Source organism: Harpia harpyja, chromosome 2 (genome assembly GCF_026419915.1).
Source record: "Harpia harpyja isolate bHarHar1 chromosome 2, bHarHar1 primary haplotype, whole genome shotgun sequence".
In the NCBI taxonomy this organism is placed as follows: Eukaryota; Metazoa; Chordata; class Aves; order Accipitriformes; family Accipitridae; genus Harpia; species Harpia harpyja.
Window position 1 is genome coordinate 31,374,746 of NC_068941.1, and position 21,765 is coordinate 31,396,510.

Consider the following 21,765-nt stretch of genomic DNA (forward strand, 5'->3'; position numbering starts at 1 on the left):
TGTATTTTAAAAAAGCACAGGAATGATGATACTAATTAACAGGAAAAGCAATATTAGACTAACCCATCTCCCCTTCTAGCCATGGAATGCTTCTTGCATTGAATGCTTACCCAATTGCAGCTGGTGAGACTAACAAAGAATGGCTGTGCTTGTTGAGTGATCACAAGTTAACCCTGCATGTTTGACTGAATATTAACCTTCAGACTATGGTACATTATTACGTCTCATTAGGAAGAAAATAAATATTGACTAGAATCCCTTTCGCATATACCTGTAAGGGGGATCGAACTGTCAGAGGCACGCGGTATGTTTGGAAGGACATAGACCAGGTAATGCCGCTCTATTCTTTCCAGGGGAAGAAATTCCCCTGGGTGCTGTGTAGCTGAGGCTGCTTTTGCAAGTAAAGGTCCAGCAGGAGCTGTAATGACTCTGTGCTCCATGAGGCCCTTTGAAGCTGGGGAATTTCCTCTTTGAATCCATAGTACATTGAACACAGTGAATGCTGTGCCTTCAGCTGCCTTTTATGAGAGTAGGAGGCAGGTCCTGCTGGGACACCTGGTAAAAGGGCAAAGAGAAGAGACAATGAGGGAACCAGAGCTGTCCACCTGAATATTATTTACATGAAATGAAATGTGATGATATTTCAGTGGCCTGTCAAGGCTGTTGTGTGCCATATGTATTGCAGAGGTGATGGAATGACCTGCCCTGCCAACCTGAGCATTATGAGATGGAGATAGTATACAGCCTTGGTTTCTTTAAAAATCATTCTTCTCATAAATCATACTCAGATTTTTTGTATCAGGAAAGGTCCAGAAAAGAAAATACTATGCATTCATTTACAATACTAATTCTAATGAAGCATTAGTGATTTCATTGTGTTTCATGTTGTTTAATGTATCTTTGAGGCACATTTTAATTGTTTTAGATTACTATGAGTCTGAATGGGCTTTGCTGGATCCTTTCTGCTTGTTATGTGTGGGTCTATGGTGGTTAGCTCTGTCCCAAGACTAAATAGTGACCTACTGCAGCAATACTAATAGATTATCACTTATAATTATTCAAATGCTGTGCTTAGAAGTGAAATTTAGTGCCTCCACAATTAGATGAGAAAAGGTCACAGTAGTAGTGGGGTACGTATGGCTACTCAAATAAGAAACCTGAAGACAAAGGAGTGGGGTTTTCAAGCTAGCATTTTGTCAGGAATGAGTGCAATGGAGGCCTTTTATAAGGTTATCCTTTTGCAAGAGTGACAACTCATTTTCTGCTTTAGAAAGTGTTACGCAACATACCAAGAAATAATAGTGTCTATTGAAAATGGTATCCTAGCCTCTATTCTTTCATCTGATTGTATAGTTAATATTTTGAGACTGGAATCTTTCCTGTGCTTTTAGGCAATGTGAACAGTTAAAATTATGGAGTAAATGAAATAGACAAAGCAGCTATTATCAGATCCTTCTATAACATTTAAAAATCACTCCATTTGGTAAAGTGATTTGCAGACCCTCTATTATGTTTTTCAGTTTGTGGCAGAATGTAATTTTGTTATTAGCGCTTCAAATCTATTTAATACTACGCCCTCAAAGAGGTGTCTTTGGTTACTGTAGTCTGGTGAACATCTATATTATGTATACATGTGTTTATGTTTGTGTATGTATACATGTGTATATGTGAGTGTATGAATGTATGTCTGTGTGTATACACACACGTAAAATATTTTAATAGCACAATCTGTATGAATCAGCCCAAACCACAGAGTTGAAATCTGGATTTCTATAAAGCTCTGAAGTGTACAAAATCTGGAATATAGTTCAACTCATTATAAAGGTAAAAGTTGGCTTCAGAGTTCAGACCTGAGCTTCCAGAAGGTTCAGGGAATATTCAGATCCAAGGTGCTGGTTAGAATCCATCTCTGTATTAAAATAAAATCTCCAGCCTTTAAAATAATGTTTTCTTCATGTGTTATTGCTCTTTTTTTTTTTTCTGTTCATCATCTTTATTTCCCTAGACAACATCTTTCCATTTAGCTATCTCAAAACGGCCATTTGTGCAAATGTTGTCATTCTTGTTCTAGACTAGTATCAACTTCATTTCAAAATTAATACATTCAGTTTTCAATTCCTGTTACAAAATTACCCTTGCAAATGCAGTACTATAGGTCTTTTCATTGCAATTTTAAATAAGCAAGGCGTTTCTGAGTAAAGCAATAGAAGGTTACATTCCTACTATCCTTCATGACAGCATGTATATTCACAGATAAATAGCAAGCACTGAAGTGATGCTACGGATAGCTCTATAAAAATGATGGCCCAGTTACAATTAGGCAGTCCTGCCTGAATTGCACAATTTAAACCAAGCTCTTCTGAATTGCTTTGTAGCTAAATCAGACAGCTACACAGCACAATATCTAGCTCAGAGTTGAAAATGGAACAGAATTAAACATCTGTCGTAAGTATGGAACTGAAACGGCAGCGTGTAAAATGAACCAGTGCTGCTTGTTTTCTTCTCTTTTGGTGAAGGCTAACATGAATTCATTTTTGGCTTTCCTGATGTGGATTTTCAGCCTGGGTGTCATCTTTACATCCAAGGTTCCCAGAGCCTTAACAAGACTCTTACTAATTGTACATTTAAGTCACTCATTTTGAAAATTATCGGTCCTGCTTGAACCGACTAGCAGTCATCTATGCTCTTTTATCTCGCTGCAGAATATACAGGGGTGTTCACTGGATAGTGACCATAACTGAATAATGTCTGTAATATTATGTAATTTTCCTGTATAGGGTGAACCAGGTCTTCCTGGGCTTCCTGGACTCCCTGGGATAAAGGTAAATAAACTGTACTCTCTGTTGTATTGGGGGGACACCACAAAGAGGGGGAGACTGCAAGAATGTGGCTAAAATGGACTTACTGTACTTGTGCTGTATCTTCTTCTGAGTCTCTGGTATTGAACTGAGGATTGTCACAGAAAGGTTTCACATGGAAAATTCGTTAAAGTGTCTATGAGTAAGCAAACAGTACATCTTACATTAAAATGTGAAGTAGAACATTGCATTCTAGTGCTTTAAAAAATAATCTAATATAGTAGGGTTTTATATTTTTTTTTTAATGGAAGAGGCTTGTTTTCAAAGTTTTACTTGGTTTCCACTCTGATGGGTGCTTTCCAGTCGCAATAGTCTACTGAATTTACCATGCCTCCAGCTAGAGAACTGCATTAATTATACACAGGCTGTGGAGAACTGGCTCTGTCGACAAAAATACTCTGTGCTCCATTACACAGCAGTGATTCCACTGACAAGTCAAAATGTTTTAATAAGATTCTATTCAGTATTAGCTACAGTCCCTGACCTAATACCTGGTTTAGTCCCTGGCTTCCGGTTTGTCTGGGATCTTTAGGCACGTTGATACAAAAGACATGTGGTTGGTTTAGTTCTAGCATAAGTGGTTGCATTGGGAGTTGCAGACACTTGCACAGTTTGAGCTGTAACTCTGCAATGCTGCACAAAGTGAGTGGCTTCACATATTCTGAGTCCAGATTAGAGTGGTTGCTTCTCCTTCGTGGCAAAGACTGTTCTTTCAGAAAACAAAATCTCTTTGAAATTTTTTCTTTGCGTTCTGGCATGGGCCTATGTATACCTCAGGAGATAGTTTATATCATTTCTCCAATAACAAGGGGGATAAGCCAGAGGCCAAACTCTTGTCCATTTTGGTAGGATTCAGGATTTATCTCATGGAATGTAACATTTGCAGTGGTTTTATCAAGGGACCTGTGAATAGCCACAGTATTGAAGCATAATGTCCCTTCTGTGTTACTAGCGAATTATGGGAAGAATTGAACATGCATATTAAAGTTTGTGTGTTGTAATACCTGAAAATATAGTTCCCAGGGAGGTTGTTCATTTTCTGTGAGAATGAACCCTATATTGACTAGTGAAGATCATGTAGGAGCAGAGTCCTTTGTGTGATGAAACTGTATTTTTTTAAGGACCTTTGACAGCAATCCTTATACTGTTTACTTTAACAGTGAGCAAACAGGTAGCTCAGTTGGAGGTCAGTGCCAGTGTTCTGGGCGCACTTGCCAAAACCAGCTGGAGTTACGGCTGGTCTTTGGGGACTCTGTGTTCATGCAGACCATGCATGTCCATGCATATCATCAGCAAGTAAATAAAAAAGTCTAAATCTGAGTCTCTGCTCTGGGAAAATTATTACTGTTAAGCTTTATTTTGTTGGTGGTAAGAACGGCTCAGAAGGGCAGCTTTCAGATTCACCTGAAAGGCAAGATGTGAAGTGACAAATGGATGAAGTGTGGCAGTTTTGCCCAGTGAAAATTTGTTTCAGAAGTCAGTGGATACAGTGGAAAAATAGTACAGTTGCCTGCAGAATGAAATGGAATAATTTGGTCAAATATTAATCCTTGAGGAGAATGCTAGCTTCTATTAAAAATCTAGGCCAGAGGGAGACTAGTTGTGGTTCAGTGAAGAAACTCCATCTAGTGCAATTCTGCATTGAGGTGGCTAGATGCACCCTAGGGTGGTAACAAGCAAGCTAGCAGAACATGCATAGGAGAGAGCAAAGAAGATCTGGTCACATCAGACTTGCAGGATGGGTGCTATTTGATTCAAGGCATTTTTAAACTCTCTTTAATTAAGGAGCCTGTAGAAAAAAGCCTAGATTTTTCTGTCACAGAGACTACATCTGTGTTATGAGAAGTGGTAGCAGAAACCAGAGAATGGCTTGAGTTAGGAATATGGGCACTCATCAGCAATGAAAAAGCAGTAGTTTAGCCCCTTTTCTCAGCCTCTGTTTTAGCAAAGATTTATGTATCACCATGGTAAAATCATCTCATCAATTCCCAAGAACAACCTTAGTGATATCCCAATTCTAGTGAACTGATGTTGATTGAGAGCTACTTTGAAATAAGTGACTGCATGAGAAACTTCAGCATGGAGGGAATCCAATTGTCTGGACTTGCAATCTGTTGGTGCTATCATGGTGTTTCCACAGAAAATTGAAAGGAATCTTATTTGGAGCAATGACTTTTTTTTTTTTTCTCCCTGATTGTTCCTTGTTGTTTGTTACATTTTTTTCAGGGCTTCTGGGGTCTGTTTCCATCAGGACTTTATAAAACTCTCAAAGATATGTCTTTGCTATTCTATCTTAATAGTGATATGCAGCAGACATAGTACAAACGTCACACAATGTCATTACAACATCTAGGGACTTTTTACAGCATGTAAGAAGTTTCCATAAGGGAAGTTTTTCCTAAGACTTAAATGGATTACAGAGTTCTCGTGCATTTGCATGCCAGCACATTAGCTGTCAGCAGGGATTTTGCAGGCTATTCCCAAACTTTGTGAGATGGACATCTGGCAACCCAAGCAAAGCGCTAGCAGGGACGTGTAGGAGAAAGTGACAGGGTTCAATACAAGGCAGTAGCTACTTAATCTCTTTCCCAGTAGGAAAAACTAAATATTCTTGTATTGCTGGTATTATGTTGCTACTATTCTTGTTTTCTGCAGTATTTTCCCCTTCAGTTTCTGTTACATTATGCAAGCATGCACATGCACACTCAAAAGTCTTCTACAAAATTTTCTGTTGAGATCCCTTGCAGCTAAAAATCTTTAGGGTTCTCACTGCACTTTTTGATCTTTCTTCAGTCTTGTATAACTGGAATTATAGAACATTCTCCAAATTTGTGTCTTCCTATGATGTTCTAGGAATTAACACATTCTATTTGTTTTTTGGCTTTTGCCCTGAGTTATTGGTAAAACACATTTCCCAAGCAGGTTTGAAAGGTTAGCCCTAGGTGGCAAGTGCATCTGAAATGCATTAATTCCTGTAGATGAATGGATATAGCTTAAACCTTTGTTCAACTGGCCAAGTAGTCAAGGAATGGGGAAAATATATTTTCTGGAAATTAGATAAATAAATAGCAGAAGTTCATATCCATTTGATATACAGTAACTCAAATCACACAGGTGATTTCAAATGAATGGACTAGTTGTCTGAGGATCATGTTTACAGAGCTTTTATGTTCTAAACATAAACTGGAATTGTTGGATGTTGACAGACTGATACATACGGGCATCTTCAAGACAGGTGAGAAGAAAGAGGCAAGAGAAGACTCCGTGTTGCCTAATTTTGAAAGAATTTCCTTTAGTATCTTCTAGTACTTCCATGTAAAGAAAAGAAGATCTAGATGTAGGGATAGTCTGCACAGAGGAAACTCTTGGATGTAGTTCTGGTCTTAAATATTTACCGTTTGACTATTGTGTAAGGAATTGAAGTCTCTTTTTCTTTAAATCTGTTAGTTGAACTACAAATTTGCTTTCTTGTGAATGAAGCTCTCAACAGTGACAGGCTATACTATGAAATGTTTTAGGTAGCTGTGCACATACATAGCACTCTTTACAAATACTAAACCAGCCTGTGAAAACATAAATGCCATGCCAGGCAGTGGACCATATCTTTCCAGCTACATCTCATCTTCTCGTGGTTGAAGAAGCTTCCCAAGGCATCCAGTCCAGTATGCTTGAACATGTAGCCAAACTACTTAAAGGATTAATAAATACTAATCACTGGGAAAGTTTCAGCTTCTTATAATGCCATTTCAATTAATTAATCAATGTTCCCGGGAACCTGTTAGAGCTTGGTTGAACGTGATACTGGAGTCTGAATGAACAGCAATAATGGACGGACATGCAAGTATCATATCTGAATTCAGAGTATGCAGCAGGGTCTTTTATCACTTACTTTTCTAGACCCATTCACTACACACATGCGGATGTTTTGAGAGTTCTTCCTGTTCTTTTTCGTTCTCTCCTCATTGTCAGTTGGTGCCATGGAGGAAACACAAGCGCAGTCAGTTATTTCCAAGACAGTGATGAAGCTGTCTGTGACATGCTGGAGAAACGTTTCTCAAGCACCTGTTGCTGTTTAGGAATGGCTGGAAACTTAATGAGCCCCTGAATGTGTTCCACCATGTCACTTGGGAAGCGAGTAAGGCACCTAAACACAGAATATTAACTCATCGCTCTGATATCCCCCAACTGACACCAAGCAGACGCAGAATACTTTCTGTGAAACACAAACTTCATATATCTGTTTTACCTCATAACTTTCATGGGATGATACATACAAAGCAGCACTCACCCACTGTAATGGAAATCATGCATACCCGTATTCGTTGTAATGTCAGACATCTCTCAAATCCATTGTGTTGCATTTCCTGGCATTCAGGCAGTACAGTCCTCAACTTCTTCACTGCAGTGGGAAGCCTTCACGGAACACAAGCCTCTTCTCATTAGCAGCACTTTATGCAGGATCTGGCTTTTCTTTAGCATTTCTGGCATTTCTACCTCTGTTTTTAAAATAAATACTGAAACAAAGCTTGTGAGTGCAACTAAGTTTTTATTCTGTGGTGTTCATGAAAACTGCTGTTGAATGACTTGGCACAAGAAAAGAAAGGCTGCTTAGCCCTTCTGCTTTTGGGAGGTAGGGAAAGTTTTTGGCGTTTTCAAATCCAGTGGAACTGGCTGATTCAATAGACTTGCCAATATACAGCATCTTGTATCTTTTTATACAATTACTTTGGATTGACTTCCCTGGGACTGTGCCTGAGCAAGGTTTCAGAAGAGCCTGGATAAGGGTATAGGAATTTGAATAATTGTTTTTTTCTTTTCTTTTTCTTTTTCTGAAAGCAAAAGCCGTTCTAATTTTCATCTGTTCTCTACTTAAATGTCTTTTTTTCTGTTCATATTCAAAGATCTTATCCTGTGACTTTCCTAATTCCATGTAAAGACTGAAAAACTCACTGCTCCACGGAACTTATTTTTTTAGCTCTAGAAGAGTTGATACTCTTTTCATCCAGTGAGTTCCGTTACAAAAGAAAACTTTCAGAGAAAATGAGAAGCAGAATTTTCAAGCTGGATACACGGAAGTTAGTCTCCTATTTAAACTCTTTTAGAAAAGAGAGCAACTGTTGTTGAAGCTCATGTGTTTAGAAGTTGCCCTTGTCATCTGGTAACAAAATGAAAGGGAATCTGAAGTAAATGGTAGTTCCAAGCATTTCATTTTGGAGTCAACACCATTCACCGCCTATAGGAAAGTTCTTCAAAATCCCCTTTTCCCCCAGGAGTTCTTAGGAAGGCTGAGCACATTTTCCTAATTCATTTTTCCTTTTCCATATTTCCATTCTTCTTCCTGTTTTCCCTCCTTGTTAGTGACTGTTACCAGGAAACCTGCAGGGCCTATATCTCTCTCTTCCCATTTTTTCCAGGACTCAGATATTCCTGCCCAGGCTTCAGTTCATCTTTATCCTATAGGTCACCATACTCAGAATTCTTTCTAGCCTGAACTCAGGAGCTGGAAGGGACCAGCTGACCTTGTGACAGGCATCTCCAAATCCTGGGTACAGAGATGTGCTGAACATGTTAATTGCAGCAATTGAAAATTGTGGGAATTCAGCTTCAAACCCTGCTTCATAGAAACTTAGGTTTCTCCCTGATATGCACTTGCCTTAGCTGGTATGTATTTTGAAATATCCAAGTGTGAACTAATTTCCAACCTTTCATCACTCACCTATAGTGTTCTTAAGAGTGGGTCATCTGCCTCAGCAAAGGAAAATGTGCAGTGTAGTATAGATCAAATACTGAAAAGCAGACTACAAGGATGCATGTTGTGGGTGAAAATGGGAACTGATCTAAAAGAATAGGACTTAGTACCTGCATTTGGAGGGCTAGTTTTCAGAAGTAGCTCTATGCATGGGTAGGCAAAGTATAAAATAAAAAAAAATTACACAACTGTGCAATTAATTTTCAGTATTCAGTTTTGAAAGTGGAACTATCTATACAAACATATATCCGTGTGTATGTAGTTACATATCTAGCTTTGTTCATTCATGCCTAGCTGTCTGGTTTCCATATGTTATGGCAGTAATCACTTGCACAGGGTAGATGTGTAATTTCGCAGAACTAATTTTGAGAATCAAGGCCAGAAAATGAAATCATCATTAACATTGGATGGTATGCATGTGTCAGGAGTGTTTACTGGGCCGTTCTTTGAGATATATGCAGTTCTTATTAATCTGTCAGAAACTGTATCCTCCAAATTGTGAAAGCTCTCATTTTCTTTCCTGGAAAAGGCTAAAACATAAGTAACTGAAATGCAGAATGTTGTTTCCTCTAAAGGTATTACTAGTTGGAAGACTGAGCTTATAAGGATCTATTTCACAGCATCTGTTTTATAGCATAGTTTAATTTTCCTTTGTTTAAAAAAAAAAAAAAAAAAATCCAAATCCAAAATTCTGAAAACAGCTGAATAAGCTGAGAGTCCGATATTCTGCTGTATTCAGAAATCAAGTATTTTGTCATCCACAAAGACTTGACATCAGTAATCTGAAAGTATTTCTGTCTCAAATACACAATTGTAGACGGTCAGAAATCAGTGCATGCAATAAAGTTTTTTATCTTTCAGAGTAGCAACAAAAATTCCTTAGATTTGTCACCTAACTGTTTTCTAAATGAAAGAATTTGGGGCCAGACTCTTCATAATTTAGCAGTTCAGTCATCGCAAACAATTAAAAATGAGGTGCTCATTACAACAAGTGTTTTTATTCTAGTCCTCAAAACTAGGTACCATGCTGACTTGAATTACAATTAGCCTGTAAGTAAGAAGTCCTTGATATGACTAATGCATGCAGAATTAATCAGAATTATTACTGGTTCTGTTAGCACTCTTCCAAAGCAGCATACCTTCTAAGCAGGCAGAACTTAAAAGCAATGAGAAAATTAGGCTCACTAAAAAGCAATAAATGTTATACAAAGTAGGGCTCATTGTGAAGCTTCAGGGTTTTAACCAGGTTGTAAGGTTTTATTTCTCTAACTCTAAATGAATCATAAAGGCTAAACATGCATTTGGAAATTCTAAACCAGAATTGTTTTTCTAAGTTTAGAGACTGATTAGGGAGTAAAGATATTGTTTCAAATGCGATGAGTGAGCCAGACAACCTGTTTTAACTGGCCATTTCTGGAGCCAGTTCTGAACTGGTATGAAAAGCCTTAAGACCTTATAAAACGGGGTCAGGTTTTTTTATCAGATTTCCTTTTACCGTGCTCATTTCCTTCGTATGAGCTGAAAACTGTAGCCCTCCCGAGAGCAAAATTCCCATGGACATCAGGCTATATATAAAGTCCCTTTAATGCCCTTCATAGTGAGAAAGTATAAGGTGCCATTCTCTCTGACTTGTGTAGTCTGAGGCCAGCTGAGTTTCTGAGAAATTGCTTCACTGGAACTGAGTGCCGCGGGTGCAGGCAGGGCACGAGCAAGCACAGCTTCACCAATTGCCGTGGATTGCTATGTTCCAGACTCCTGAGAATATGGCCCTCACTCCTCTCCAGAGTGGAAAGGTTGCAGTATTCTGGTTCGATGGCAAACTCGGAAACAAAGTCTGAGGGCAGCAAATGGCAACTTCTGGAAAATCAACAGGGGCACCAGTGAACCAAATGTAGTTTATTATAAATTCATAGCTGTTCTCCCAACTGCCTTGCGTCTGGGTTTTGGGGGTTTTTTTGCAAGCTCTTCTTCTATATATGTCCACCTTTGCAGGATTCTTTCAGTAGAGTTAGGCAAGGAAAGGACATCATACTTGTTTTGTTTTAAATATGCCTACGAGCGAGTCAGGGTAACATTTAAGACAAGCATACCTTGGTCTCTTGATGTGATTAAAATGAGGACCCTTCCACGTCAGTGCTTGTCAGAAAGGACACTTTGGGCTCTCCCAAGGTCTGTGACTGTTGAGGAGTTTGCAGGCTGCCCCATGCCAGACGCAGGAATTTTTGGAGAACTGCTAGACCTACAGGCAGGAGTTCGGAAGCTCCAGGCCTGCCCCTGAGTTGTGTGTTGGAGCATGTCAGGGTTCTCCTCTAGCCCAGACAGCTAGGTTTTTCCATGTACGGAAACTGCGGGGTGGACCCACATTACCAGAACGCTCCACAGAAATTCTGGATGCTTTGGTGTGGTTTGCCAACCCAGAGGTGTGCACGCGGGAGTCCTGGCCGTGGCACGTTCACACTTGCAAGTGAACGCCAGGGAAAGGTGCGTGGAGGCACAGAACTGCCATGGTCCCAGCACTGGGGCAGACACTGAATAAAATATTTCAGGACCAATGAACTATGCAATAAAGGTGAGAGTTTGACATTTAACCTTCTCTGGCTAGTTCTAGTGCATAGCACTAGATAAGGATAAGGATTGAAATGACATTGTTCCTTGCAAATTCATGGTCTAAAGGTTGGTTTAGTCTCATTTCTATAGCATAGAGAAAATAATGCAGTAATCTGATGTAGAAGGAACATAGTAAGGTGGCCAGGAGACTTTAAAAAAAAATTTAAGAGCTCTTGCACAGTTTATATCTGTAAAGGGAATAACTCGCTCGTGTGTTTTATGGCTTTAGCAACAATAAAATATTTTATCAGTGACTTCAATAGTAATTTCAGAAATGGAAGTGAATTTATTTCATTGTTACAGAAAGTTGATGGTTTGGGCGCTTTTCTGCAGCACAGGTTTTCTTTTTGGGCAAACATTGATCTGGATGGGAAAATGTGTGTTATATTCATTAAAAGAATAATTATAGAAGGAAGAGCCTTCTGTGGGAAAACAGTGTATCCAACAACTGCTGTTCTCTGCTGGCTGCTCGGATCAGCATAGAGCTGTGTATTTCAGGCACTGGAAGTGGACTGGGCCTGTCTGTGAGAACAAAGTTTCAAATAATTATGTTGTTGTGTGTCTCAGCTGTGCAATGAAGGCTAATTCTAACTGAATATGGTATTACAACTACATTGTTAATAAACTGTTGCCAAATTAGTGGTGTTTGAAACTGCAACTAGCATTGCAAATGGGATTTCAACTGTTGCAGCTTTTTAAGTGAAAGTCCATGTTTTAGCCAATTACAGGTTCTATAAAAGTTAAAAGAAGACAGCGACGGCAAACAGTGTGTCTTAGGGTTAATCTCTAGTATCAAAGCTAGCCTCTGCCTCAACCCATAAAAGCTTTGATCATCATGAAGACCGGTTATGAATATGTCTAGATAATAATCCTCATAAAAATTTGACTATCTTCTGAAGTAAATTAGAAGGTGGCTTTTTTACTGTTAAATTCTGATGGAGCTCACATTACGCTAGGTGTACAGCATGCCATTATAGGGCCCTTTTCTGTTTCAGACATTTTATGATAAGAGGTGAAAGTGAACATTAACAAGGTTTGTGAATAGTAGTATATCATTTGCTGTCTGACCAATTCGTATTTCTACAGTTGACAAACATTTGAGGGTGAAAATGAGCACACACAGAGGTAGTCTCGGAGTCTTTTAAAATATTACCCTATCAAGCCATTTAAAATTATTCTTAAAAAGATAACAAATCACTCCTGTAAACTGGAAGCAATGCACAAGCTTGTTGATTTTTTTTAACACCAAGTTGCCTGTGTTGTATGATTGATACAAATTACTCCAAGCCCTAACAGCAGATGAAATTCAAATAATGAAATTCATCCTGTTTACCTCCTGTGCAATGTGGTGGTTTCTAAGCAGTGATTTCATAACTGTACCAAAGGGTTAAACTAAAATGCACAAAGAGTCCTCACTTGCTGATGGCTTTCTATACAGCTGCCAAACAGTATTTCAAATGGGGGAGTTCCTTACTCTTCTTTCAAAACCTACCTGTTTAACTCCTCTTTCCAGATTTTGTGTTCCTGCCTCTGCTTTCGCAGGCAAAGGAGCTAGTGGTAGATTCTTATTAGATAAAACTTTGTTTTTTATTGTAAGAAGTTGTAGTGAGATGTTTAGAAAAGTATTATAAATCTTGGTTACTCCAGTTCCTTGCATTCTTCTCAGCATTTCACGGTAGTTTGGAACAAATTCTGAGTTCATTTAAGCAGGAGACTTAAGATCAGGAGATGCTTCAGTGAATCTCAGAGCTACAATGTTGTCAAATCAAAGTGCAGTTGCCAGCAAGCCTTCACTCTTGCTTTCCTGCAGTGATGTGCCAGCTAAATCACAAATGTTGTATATTTAAAACAAAAACTAAAACCCTTGGTCCTTAATTTCCTAACCACATTCCTCTATGGCTCTGGCATTGTGTTTGTGTGATGGACTAATCAGAATGGTCTCTTCCTTGCCTTTGCATAACAGACATCAGCATGTCTTACTGAGAGGAAACTTTTCTTTACATTTCACACATCATTGGCAGTGCTAATTTTGATAGATTCTCATTTCTTTTTTTGCTATCTGAGTGGCATATAGGATAACATAAAGTTGGAAGCCAGCAATTTTTGCAGAATATAATTGCAGGATACAGTAGGTACAAGGAATGGGCATTGCTTCTCATGTAAAAGTTTCTCTTCTGAGTAACTGAGACAGAAATGCCAGAGACCAACCTGATACAGTTGTTACCTCCACTAACTTTGAATGGTGCAGATGTATACCCAATGAGCATTTTAGTTAATGCCTTATGCTGTGGTTACACTCAGGAAATTTGAAATATTACAGAGGACATGACTTAGTTTCAAATCATCCAAACATGTTGTCTTTTTACTCAGAAGCTTAGTTCAGATGGCAAATCAGATCTGTCTTTTAATCTACTTAGCCTCACTAGCACTAGATAGAGGGAGAGTTGCATGTTTTTCTTAATGTAGCCAGGTCTTAACTACTGCATTTTTTTTCACGTGTGGTAAGAAATACACTGTTGGATCATGTTCAGCTTGGCACCCACCATAACCGCCACGTCTTTCTCAGCAGAGCTGCTACTGACCCAGTCAATTCCCAGTCTCTACTGACACACAACTTCTTCCACTCCACATTTGATAGTGTTTTAAAGCTCTGTGTCATTTAAGATGCTTTCTACTTGTGCTAATTAAGTCACCAGCTTCTTCCTTTATCAATTCCACTAGCTATGGCAAAGCACCTTTTTCCTATCTGTTCAGGAATTTGGGGGGAAGGTGGGACTTCTTTTTGGACTTTGGCCAGAAGTTTTCTTGTGGTATGCAACTGGTATAATCCTGAGCAAAGTGTGAGAATTTGACTCAAAAGCTGTGCATCAACCTCTGAATGACACTTCTAAGCCTTACCACAGAAAAGATTGAATCATGTAGTCACTGCATGTTTCTTCTACCTGAAGTCATAATTAGCTGGCCAAGAAATTAGCCCTGGTAAAGCCAGTATTAAAACAATCTGGGGCTATCGAGTCCCTTCTCATTCTAAAATAAATGATTGAAGCTGCACTGTTCTTAATTTACTGACATTAAAGTGCTTCCATCTGCAATGACAACCTTATGTTACTCTTGCTGGTATGCACTAATACAAAGACTTATATAAACTGTGAGGTTATTTTCCTATGACAGCAAAACCCCGATGCTTCTCTGTGACATGTTTGTCTTAGTTTATTCCTTTGTTATCACATTTTGAACCATGACCAGCTGGAACTTCCTGTGAGAAAACTCATTATTTAATTTTATTTTTTGATAATCTAAATTGAGGTCACTGAGAGCTTGCTATGGCCCTCGATATAGCCACAGGAAAGGTATCTCTGGTTATAGGTTTGCCAGAGACCTGCTTTGCTTTGAACTGTTAATGATGGATTGCTGATGAGAGTGCAGACGAATGTGCAAGAATACTTCCTTATTTGCTCGCCCCGTGCAGCATACCTGTATTTCTATGGAGGCCAAGAGGTGAAGAGAAACATTATCCAACTGCTTATATTCACTGTCTCTATATGTTGTCAGTAATTATATCAATACAGGATTATAACAAGTCTGTCTTTTAGCTATTTAAAGAGGCATTTGATGGGTAATTTTTGGTCGTTAAGTTCAGGGATATTGTTAAAAGGCTAATAAATATATCTTTATTAATTGGGTGACACTACTGATTTTAAAATTTACAATAGCTTATGGGTATATCTTCTTGATTCAAATTTTTGTGAAAAAATGCAAGATTAAATAGCAGGAAACCTTGTTCAGGGGAGTTTGTGAAGGAAAACATGTGGCTTATTAATCTTCCATTATCCGCCTTCAGGCATGGAGATAGGTAATAAAATATGTCCTTACTCCTCTGCTTAATGCTGCTTCTGCTGCAGCTCAGCTTGATTCCTGCTATATGGCTGTTATGTTTGTAAAAATGAATGGGCAGGAAGGGGGCAGAACAGAGAGGGAATGAGGAGAGCTGTGTCTCTTTCCCAGCTGTTCACAGCCAGAGAAGTTGTCCGGGTGCAGAGAACTGAAGTATTTTACTGTCAGAATGAGGAGGGAGAGTACCATGGTGCTGGGAGTCTCTGACTTGAAATGAGATTGCTTTTGATCTCCTTTTTGGGGATGATGCAGCTAAGTACCTCCCTTGAAAACACATTGCAACAGTACCACCTGGCCTCTCCATTTGTCACTGCTTTGTCATACCCTTACCCTGTCTGCCATCTATTCACATGCTGCAATAGAAAAGTACCTCGTAACACATGGCTGAAATGAACTGTCCCTTTTTAAATTTAGGAGTCACTCAGAACTCCCCTTCTGCCTTCAGGCTGCTTTGATATTAGTTTGGTATCTTATGTTGTAGACCAGGTTGCATATTAACAGTCCTTAACCTCATAAAAACTATGTTTGACACCTTCTGCTTCATTTGCATTTCATGTGCTGTGTGATGGCTTGCTACAAGAATTTATGCTGATAAAAGTTACCCATGATGAAAAGTATGTCTATATAACTGTTGCATCACAGCTGGAGAGCTGTAAGCAATACAGGGAAAATACTATCCAAAAGAAACTTGTGTTACTGTAATTACATACTGCTAAATAAATAATCTAACATTCCTCTCATACTGTATTTTTAAAGGGTGAACCAGGTTTCATTGGTCCGCAAGGAGAACCGGGGTTGCCAGGGCTGCCAGGAACAAAGGTAAGCGTAATTGTCCAACACTCTGGTGAGAAGCCCTTAGAGCCAATGTCAAATTCAACTTCCTCAGAACTTGTACTAATGGAGGAAAATGTGGAAAGTCATAGTTCATGGACCAGTGCTATGATATATGTGTCTTTGTACTGATGCCCTCAAACAATGTGAAGGCAGATGTTATATCCATTCATACCTTAAGTTCATCCATTGCCTTTGTTCATGTTAGCATCCCAAAACTTACTTGTTCAAGAGGCAGAATATGCATGACTGAAGAAACAATATTTTCATAAATGTTTCTTTAGAAAAAAAGATTAAAAGTGTGTGCAGGTATTAGAACTTTGATACTACACAACAGACTGAAAATGCAGATCCACTAAACCTGTATTTTTTTTCTTTCTTCCTATGGGGTTTTTTTTAGCCACTGTATGGCAGTTAGAATATTATGAATCCTACAAACAGTCTCACAGTTTGGCAATCTTTATTCCAGTCCTTTCAGAGTAGGGAAAAAAATACCTTACAAATCCCATTTCCATTTTGAAGCTGCCTTCTTTTGCCTTCAAGACTGTTTTTACTCAGGGGAGAGTTCCCCAACCCATTACATGTCACAGATGAACTTGGAAATGTTTTCTTCTGATCGTTTGGTTTCTTTGGTTGTGCTGAGTTGGTGGTGTGCTGAAGACTGCCCAGTATTTTGTGATATATGTGTATCTGTTGCAATAGGGTGACAGAGGAGAGGCAGGCCCTGTTGGGAAGGGTGAGCGAGGTGAACCTGGAGTCCCTGGACCAAAGGTCAGTCTGATTTTACATTGGAAATGTTTTGTTAGTTTTACACCTATGAACACATCTTTTCCTGCTGAAAAAAATAGAACAAAAACTTGGTGAGTGGGCTTTTAAATGAAAATGCTGTCAAATACTTCAGCTCAGTCCAGAAGACAATGGCAGTTTTGTGTTCACAGCTGTGGATCTGCAGTCTGAATGGACTCTTATTTGGTCTACAAAGTAAAGACTCTACCTACATACACTGTCATGGAGTTGGCCTAATTCATTCCAGCTAAAGTCCTGACCTCCAGGTCCCTAACTTTCAGCATCGAAGTTTGAACTCTTTGACCAGTGTAGCTGTTGAATGCAGAGAAAATCCATTTTGCATGCTGTTTTTTAACTCTGTTAGAAAGAGATCTTTCTAACTACATTTTAGCATTGTCTTAATATTTTCCACTGCATCAAAACCATCAAGTTTTCCTTTCCTAATATATCTTGAAAATAATAAGGCAGATTCTGTGCTCCTTGGCCAGTTAGCTTGTATTCACCTGAACTGTTGGGAAAAGAAACTGTGGTAACACTTTATTATAATCTCCTTATTTTAGGATGTTTAACTATCTTCTCTATCTCTTAGCTGTCATTTTTCAGGAGCTACAGAATGACATAGGTCATTCCTGCAAACCAATGTTAATGATGTCTACTCTTTCCTAATGCCAATACTACTTTTCCTTTGGAATGATGGAATCTGTGGCCTTTGCATGCTGGTGTTAAAGAATATATTACTCCGGGTGCTATTAAATTCAGTGCCTTTACAGATTCATTATCTTGGTCATATAAAATGAAGTATTTCTGCTGTTCCATACTGTAGCTAGTCATTACTAATTTCTTTTTCTCTGCACTCCCATTTCTCTATCATTTTTCTCCTGTCTATCTTCCTTCAAACAGGGGAAAACAGGTGAACCTGGATCTAGAGGCCCAAAAGGGTCAAAGGTTAGTAGTAAAGAAACCGTCTTTAGTGGAGTAATTAACACAATGATTTTTAGGATAAATTATTTGTAACATTTCACAGAAACTTCACTTATCTCTTTAAAAGAACCTGTAACAGTCTGCAGTGTTCTTTATAAGTGAAACCTTCTGACTTTCAGCTTTAGCTATTAGAGTCAAATCCTGTGTGTTTTAAACGCTGTGAGTCTAGTTCTTTTCCTGTTACAACATCTATTCCACTCTGCTCTGGTTTTCACTGTGCAACTTGGTTTTTCTCTGTGTAACTGATGTGGGTTAGTCCTCGCACATGCCAGGAACCAACACCTGACTATGCCTGTGGAGATTTAATTTGTTTTCACAATAATTTTGTGGATCTACACTGTGGTGAGTTAGGAATCAGCGGTATTCCACATACTGCAGGCTGACATATGATGGCCAGAAGTCCTACAAAGGCAAGACTTGTAGGTTACATTACTGTTTTACCTACTTTAAAAAACTACTTTGATTACATCTATCTATCCATCCATCTTTATATAGATAGAGTTGGTTCACACATATGTAGAGAGAGATAAAATATATGCTTTTTTATTACTTCATCCACTGTGCAAATACTGTGCTCACTGGACTCCTTTGTGTTATATTATGGAGTCAAAGCAAAATGAAAATAGATTTGTTTAGGTGGTTATTGAGTCTACTGTCAGAATAAAGATGCAAGACAACACAGGCTGGTACTGTTTGCAGTACTTGTAAGGTCCTTGAAGAGCGGCCCACTCACAGTGCTTAAGGATATGATTAAATAAGTGCCACTTAACCTCATTCATTCTCATCAGAAAGAAACGTTGGAAAGTGAGGGAGCTGATGAGGGGATTAAAGCATCAGAGTGAGTAGAAGAGTACATCAGCCTCTCATTTGCCTACAGTACCTGGGCACCTCCCAAATGCACCAAAAAGATAAAAGATATCCCCTTTAATTTCCTTTTTATCAAAAAAGGATACACAATTTTCATTTTATCTGCATACCTGTCTTGAAAATATGGCCCACCGAAGTCAATCAGTGGTTGAGAACTTCATTTTTTAACAATTCCAATGACACATTCACTAGCTGCTGCCAAGGCAACACTGAAAGGAAAGGCAGATGGCAGAACCTTGATTATGTCCTGCCGCCAGCCTGCTCTCCGAATTCCTTCATTAGCCCTGTGAAAGTTTTCTGTTTTCTGTATTTTCTATTACCACTGGTGAATTAATCATTCTTCCCTGACTTGTGCCAAAGTTTTATAGATTTCAACAGGAGCAAAAGTTGCAGTTCTTACCCAAATTAATTTTGAGTAATATAAAAATATAAGATCTTGCTATGAAAGTGACTGTAGAATGAAATGAATTGTAGTCACTGGCTGTTGGGTTATGAATGCATACATGTTTGAAAGTCCCTCCATCACTTGAAACATATTACTAATAGCCAGGCAGAAAAAGCTGTGTGCAAGATAGTAAAGATCTTAAGCGTGTTGCAGTAAGGGAGTGGAGGAACTCTAATGCTGACAGTAATGTTGTGTTTGTAGGGGAGGCAACGACTCAGAGCAGGGAAGTTCAGAAAGTTATTGGAGTCATGATCGCAGAAAGAAAAATTTATACTTTGAAACACACCTTTAAAGAAGTTGAGTGTTTTCAGACTGAGTGATTTCATTTCTCTAGGTTTCTTTCGAAGCTTTTGATAAAAATACCATTAAGAATAGGGAAGTTATACAAATTAGTTAATTGGTAATCTGTCTTTTATTGGTTCTTTGGGATTTCTTATTCCAAACCAATACAGCACTCTGTAACAATTCACACAGAGCCAAACGCATCATTGTCAACCCTGCCACTACACAGATTTTGAAGGAATTTTTCCTTTAATTAATTAAGATCCACATTCTGTTTGTGATGAGAGGCCTTTTAAACTGGTTCATTTAAGGTAAACATATTTAAAAGGGAAGAACTACGTGGTATATTGTCAAATGGCATATCTGTTTTCAAATATCGTTTTTACATAGGGTGATACTGGTGACAGAGGTGACACGGGATCTGCAGGTCCACGGGTAAGTCTACTTCTTATTTCAGCTGTTTGTTTTGTACTCTTAGATTCAGTCCACACTATGAATTAAAATTGTAGCAGCAACTCCAGTTAAACTGGTGAAATTGGGCACTTGACTCTGGTGGAACGTATGTTGCTAACTGGCCTTTAATATGAATAACAGCCCTTGCTACTATTTGAAGCAGTCTCCTGTTCGCAGCTCATGGGCAAGATGTTACATGCCAGATGTTCTGACATTGTTCACAGCCAAAACAGAACTAGAGTATAGGAACTGCTTAAACATTTGACCTCAGAGGTTTCATATATTCACTTTCCTGATGCAGCACAAGACACTGTGTACTGATTTGCTTGTTTATATTTATCTTTTTAAAAAAATTGTTTTCCTTTAAAAACAATCTTTAGTTTAATGCTAACTTTTGTGGTTTGTAGTAATATATTTTAAGTACAAGAAGATTCCAACACTGCACAATCAAGTCAAAGCATGTGTCAGTAGTTAAGTGTCTAGAATGGTCTTTGGCAGGTGTCTCAAAATTTTTATGGAAAATATATTACAGGGACCACCTGGACAGAAGGGTGACCAAGGTGCAACAGAGATAATTGATTATAATGGCAATATCCATGAAGCTCTGCAGGTACGCAAACATTAACAAGGCTGGAGTGGCTTAGTCTGGTCTGGGAAAAAGCAGTTTGACAGCATTGTATTTCTCTTTTGTGTAGACCTTGAAATCATTTTGTGTGCAAAGATTTGCTGAGCTTACTAATCGGGAATCTCTTTCTACACTTGGAAACCAGGTTTTCTGTTTGGTGTTAGACAAACAGTTTCCTTGATAAAATTTAGCTGAGTTAATTTCATTTCCCCTGGAGAGTATTGACATCATCTAATGAAGATAAAGCTGATTCGTTGCTGGCTCTGGTGCTTAGTGCTGAATTCATGTAATAAACCACATACATAGGTTCAACAGAAGCGTCTGCTTTTCAGTTCACATAGTGTAATATTGACATTTCTTTTTTTCTTCCTTTTCCTCCTCCTCTTCCTATAAAATACAAAGAGCAGAATATTTGAGATTTGGAAACCATGTAACATGGTTCCATTAGCAAGCTGTGGATTCAATCAGCAACTTGAGTATGTTAAATAGACCAAGCACCAGTCTTTCCACTTACTCATTTCCAGAAAACTTATTTTGACTGGTGTGCAGAAAAGTGTAGAGGATTAAAGTGGGGTTACAAAAAGAATGAATGAGTGTTTGCATAAAAGCAAAGTACCAAGCTGACATATGTCATTGCAGTCAAGGTGATTTACATTGCAGTATACTCAGATGCAAATTCTGTGCAGTATAACTCCACCAAAGTGAATGGCTTGCTTATGTGCAACTGAAGACTGAATTTGGCTCATTGTGCATCTGATCATTTTCTCACTGAAGCTGCTGAACTCTTTTTCTTGCATTTACTCTGTGGGAGTGGATAGATGTCTGGCCAGTCATTTGGTTTTCAAGACTCTTTTGAAAAATAAAAAATCTCTGCCTTTACTAAAATCTAAAAGCCTGAATGTCGTTAAGGCTAAGTCCACTCTTTCATTGTGAATGGTGTCTAAGGGGAAGTCCACATAGGTATGTTGTGGGGCTCTGCATTATATCTGTCTCATTTGGTTTACTTTTAAGGGAATTCAAACACACAACTTTCAGTCTTTTAAATCACTCTCCGGGTTAGATGCCTAAAGTAGCCTGAAATTAATGTTGCATATTACCAGACACAGATTTACTGGGGGCTTTAGCTCCTGTATCTCCTGCATTCTGTCTTTGTATCTTAACTCTGGCATCAATGTTACTTTCAAGCTTCCTCAGAAAAGCTGCAGCATATAGAGTCTTAAAAAGAGACTAAAGCCTACTGCAGTGGTTGAAACTTATTAGGAGGCCCTTATCCCACTGTAAATCTTTTCAAATGTCATCACCTTCTGATCCAGGGCAACAAATAATTGATATTAATGGGAATGGCTGTGCAAGGATGGTGTAAGTGAGATTATATAAGATCAGTCAA

The 21,765-nt window shown here is 38.6% G+C and overlaps 1 protein-coding gene across 1 annotated transcript in view; it reads left to right on the forward strand.

Moving 5' to 3' along the window:
• The window catches only part of COL25A1 (collagen type XXV alpha 1 chain), a 335,707-nt gene that overhangs the window by 279,005 nt on the left and 34,937 nt on the right, over positions 1–21,765 (forward strand). Inside the window, exons 18-23 of the mRNA XM_052774794.1 lie at positions 2,778–2,822; positions 15,865–15,927; positions 16,642–16,710; positions 17,626–17,670; positions 19,691–19,735; positions 20,286–20,363. Of these exons, the coding sequence (XP_052630754.1) occupies positions 2,778–2,822; positions 15,865–15,927; positions 16,642–16,710; positions 17,626–17,670; positions 19,691–19,735; positions 20,286–20,363 (345 nt within the window). The remainder of the gene's footprint in view (positions 1–2,777; positions 2,823–15,864; positions 15,928–16,641; positions 16,711–17,625; positions 17,671–19,690; positions 19,736–20,285; positions 20,364–21,765) is intronic.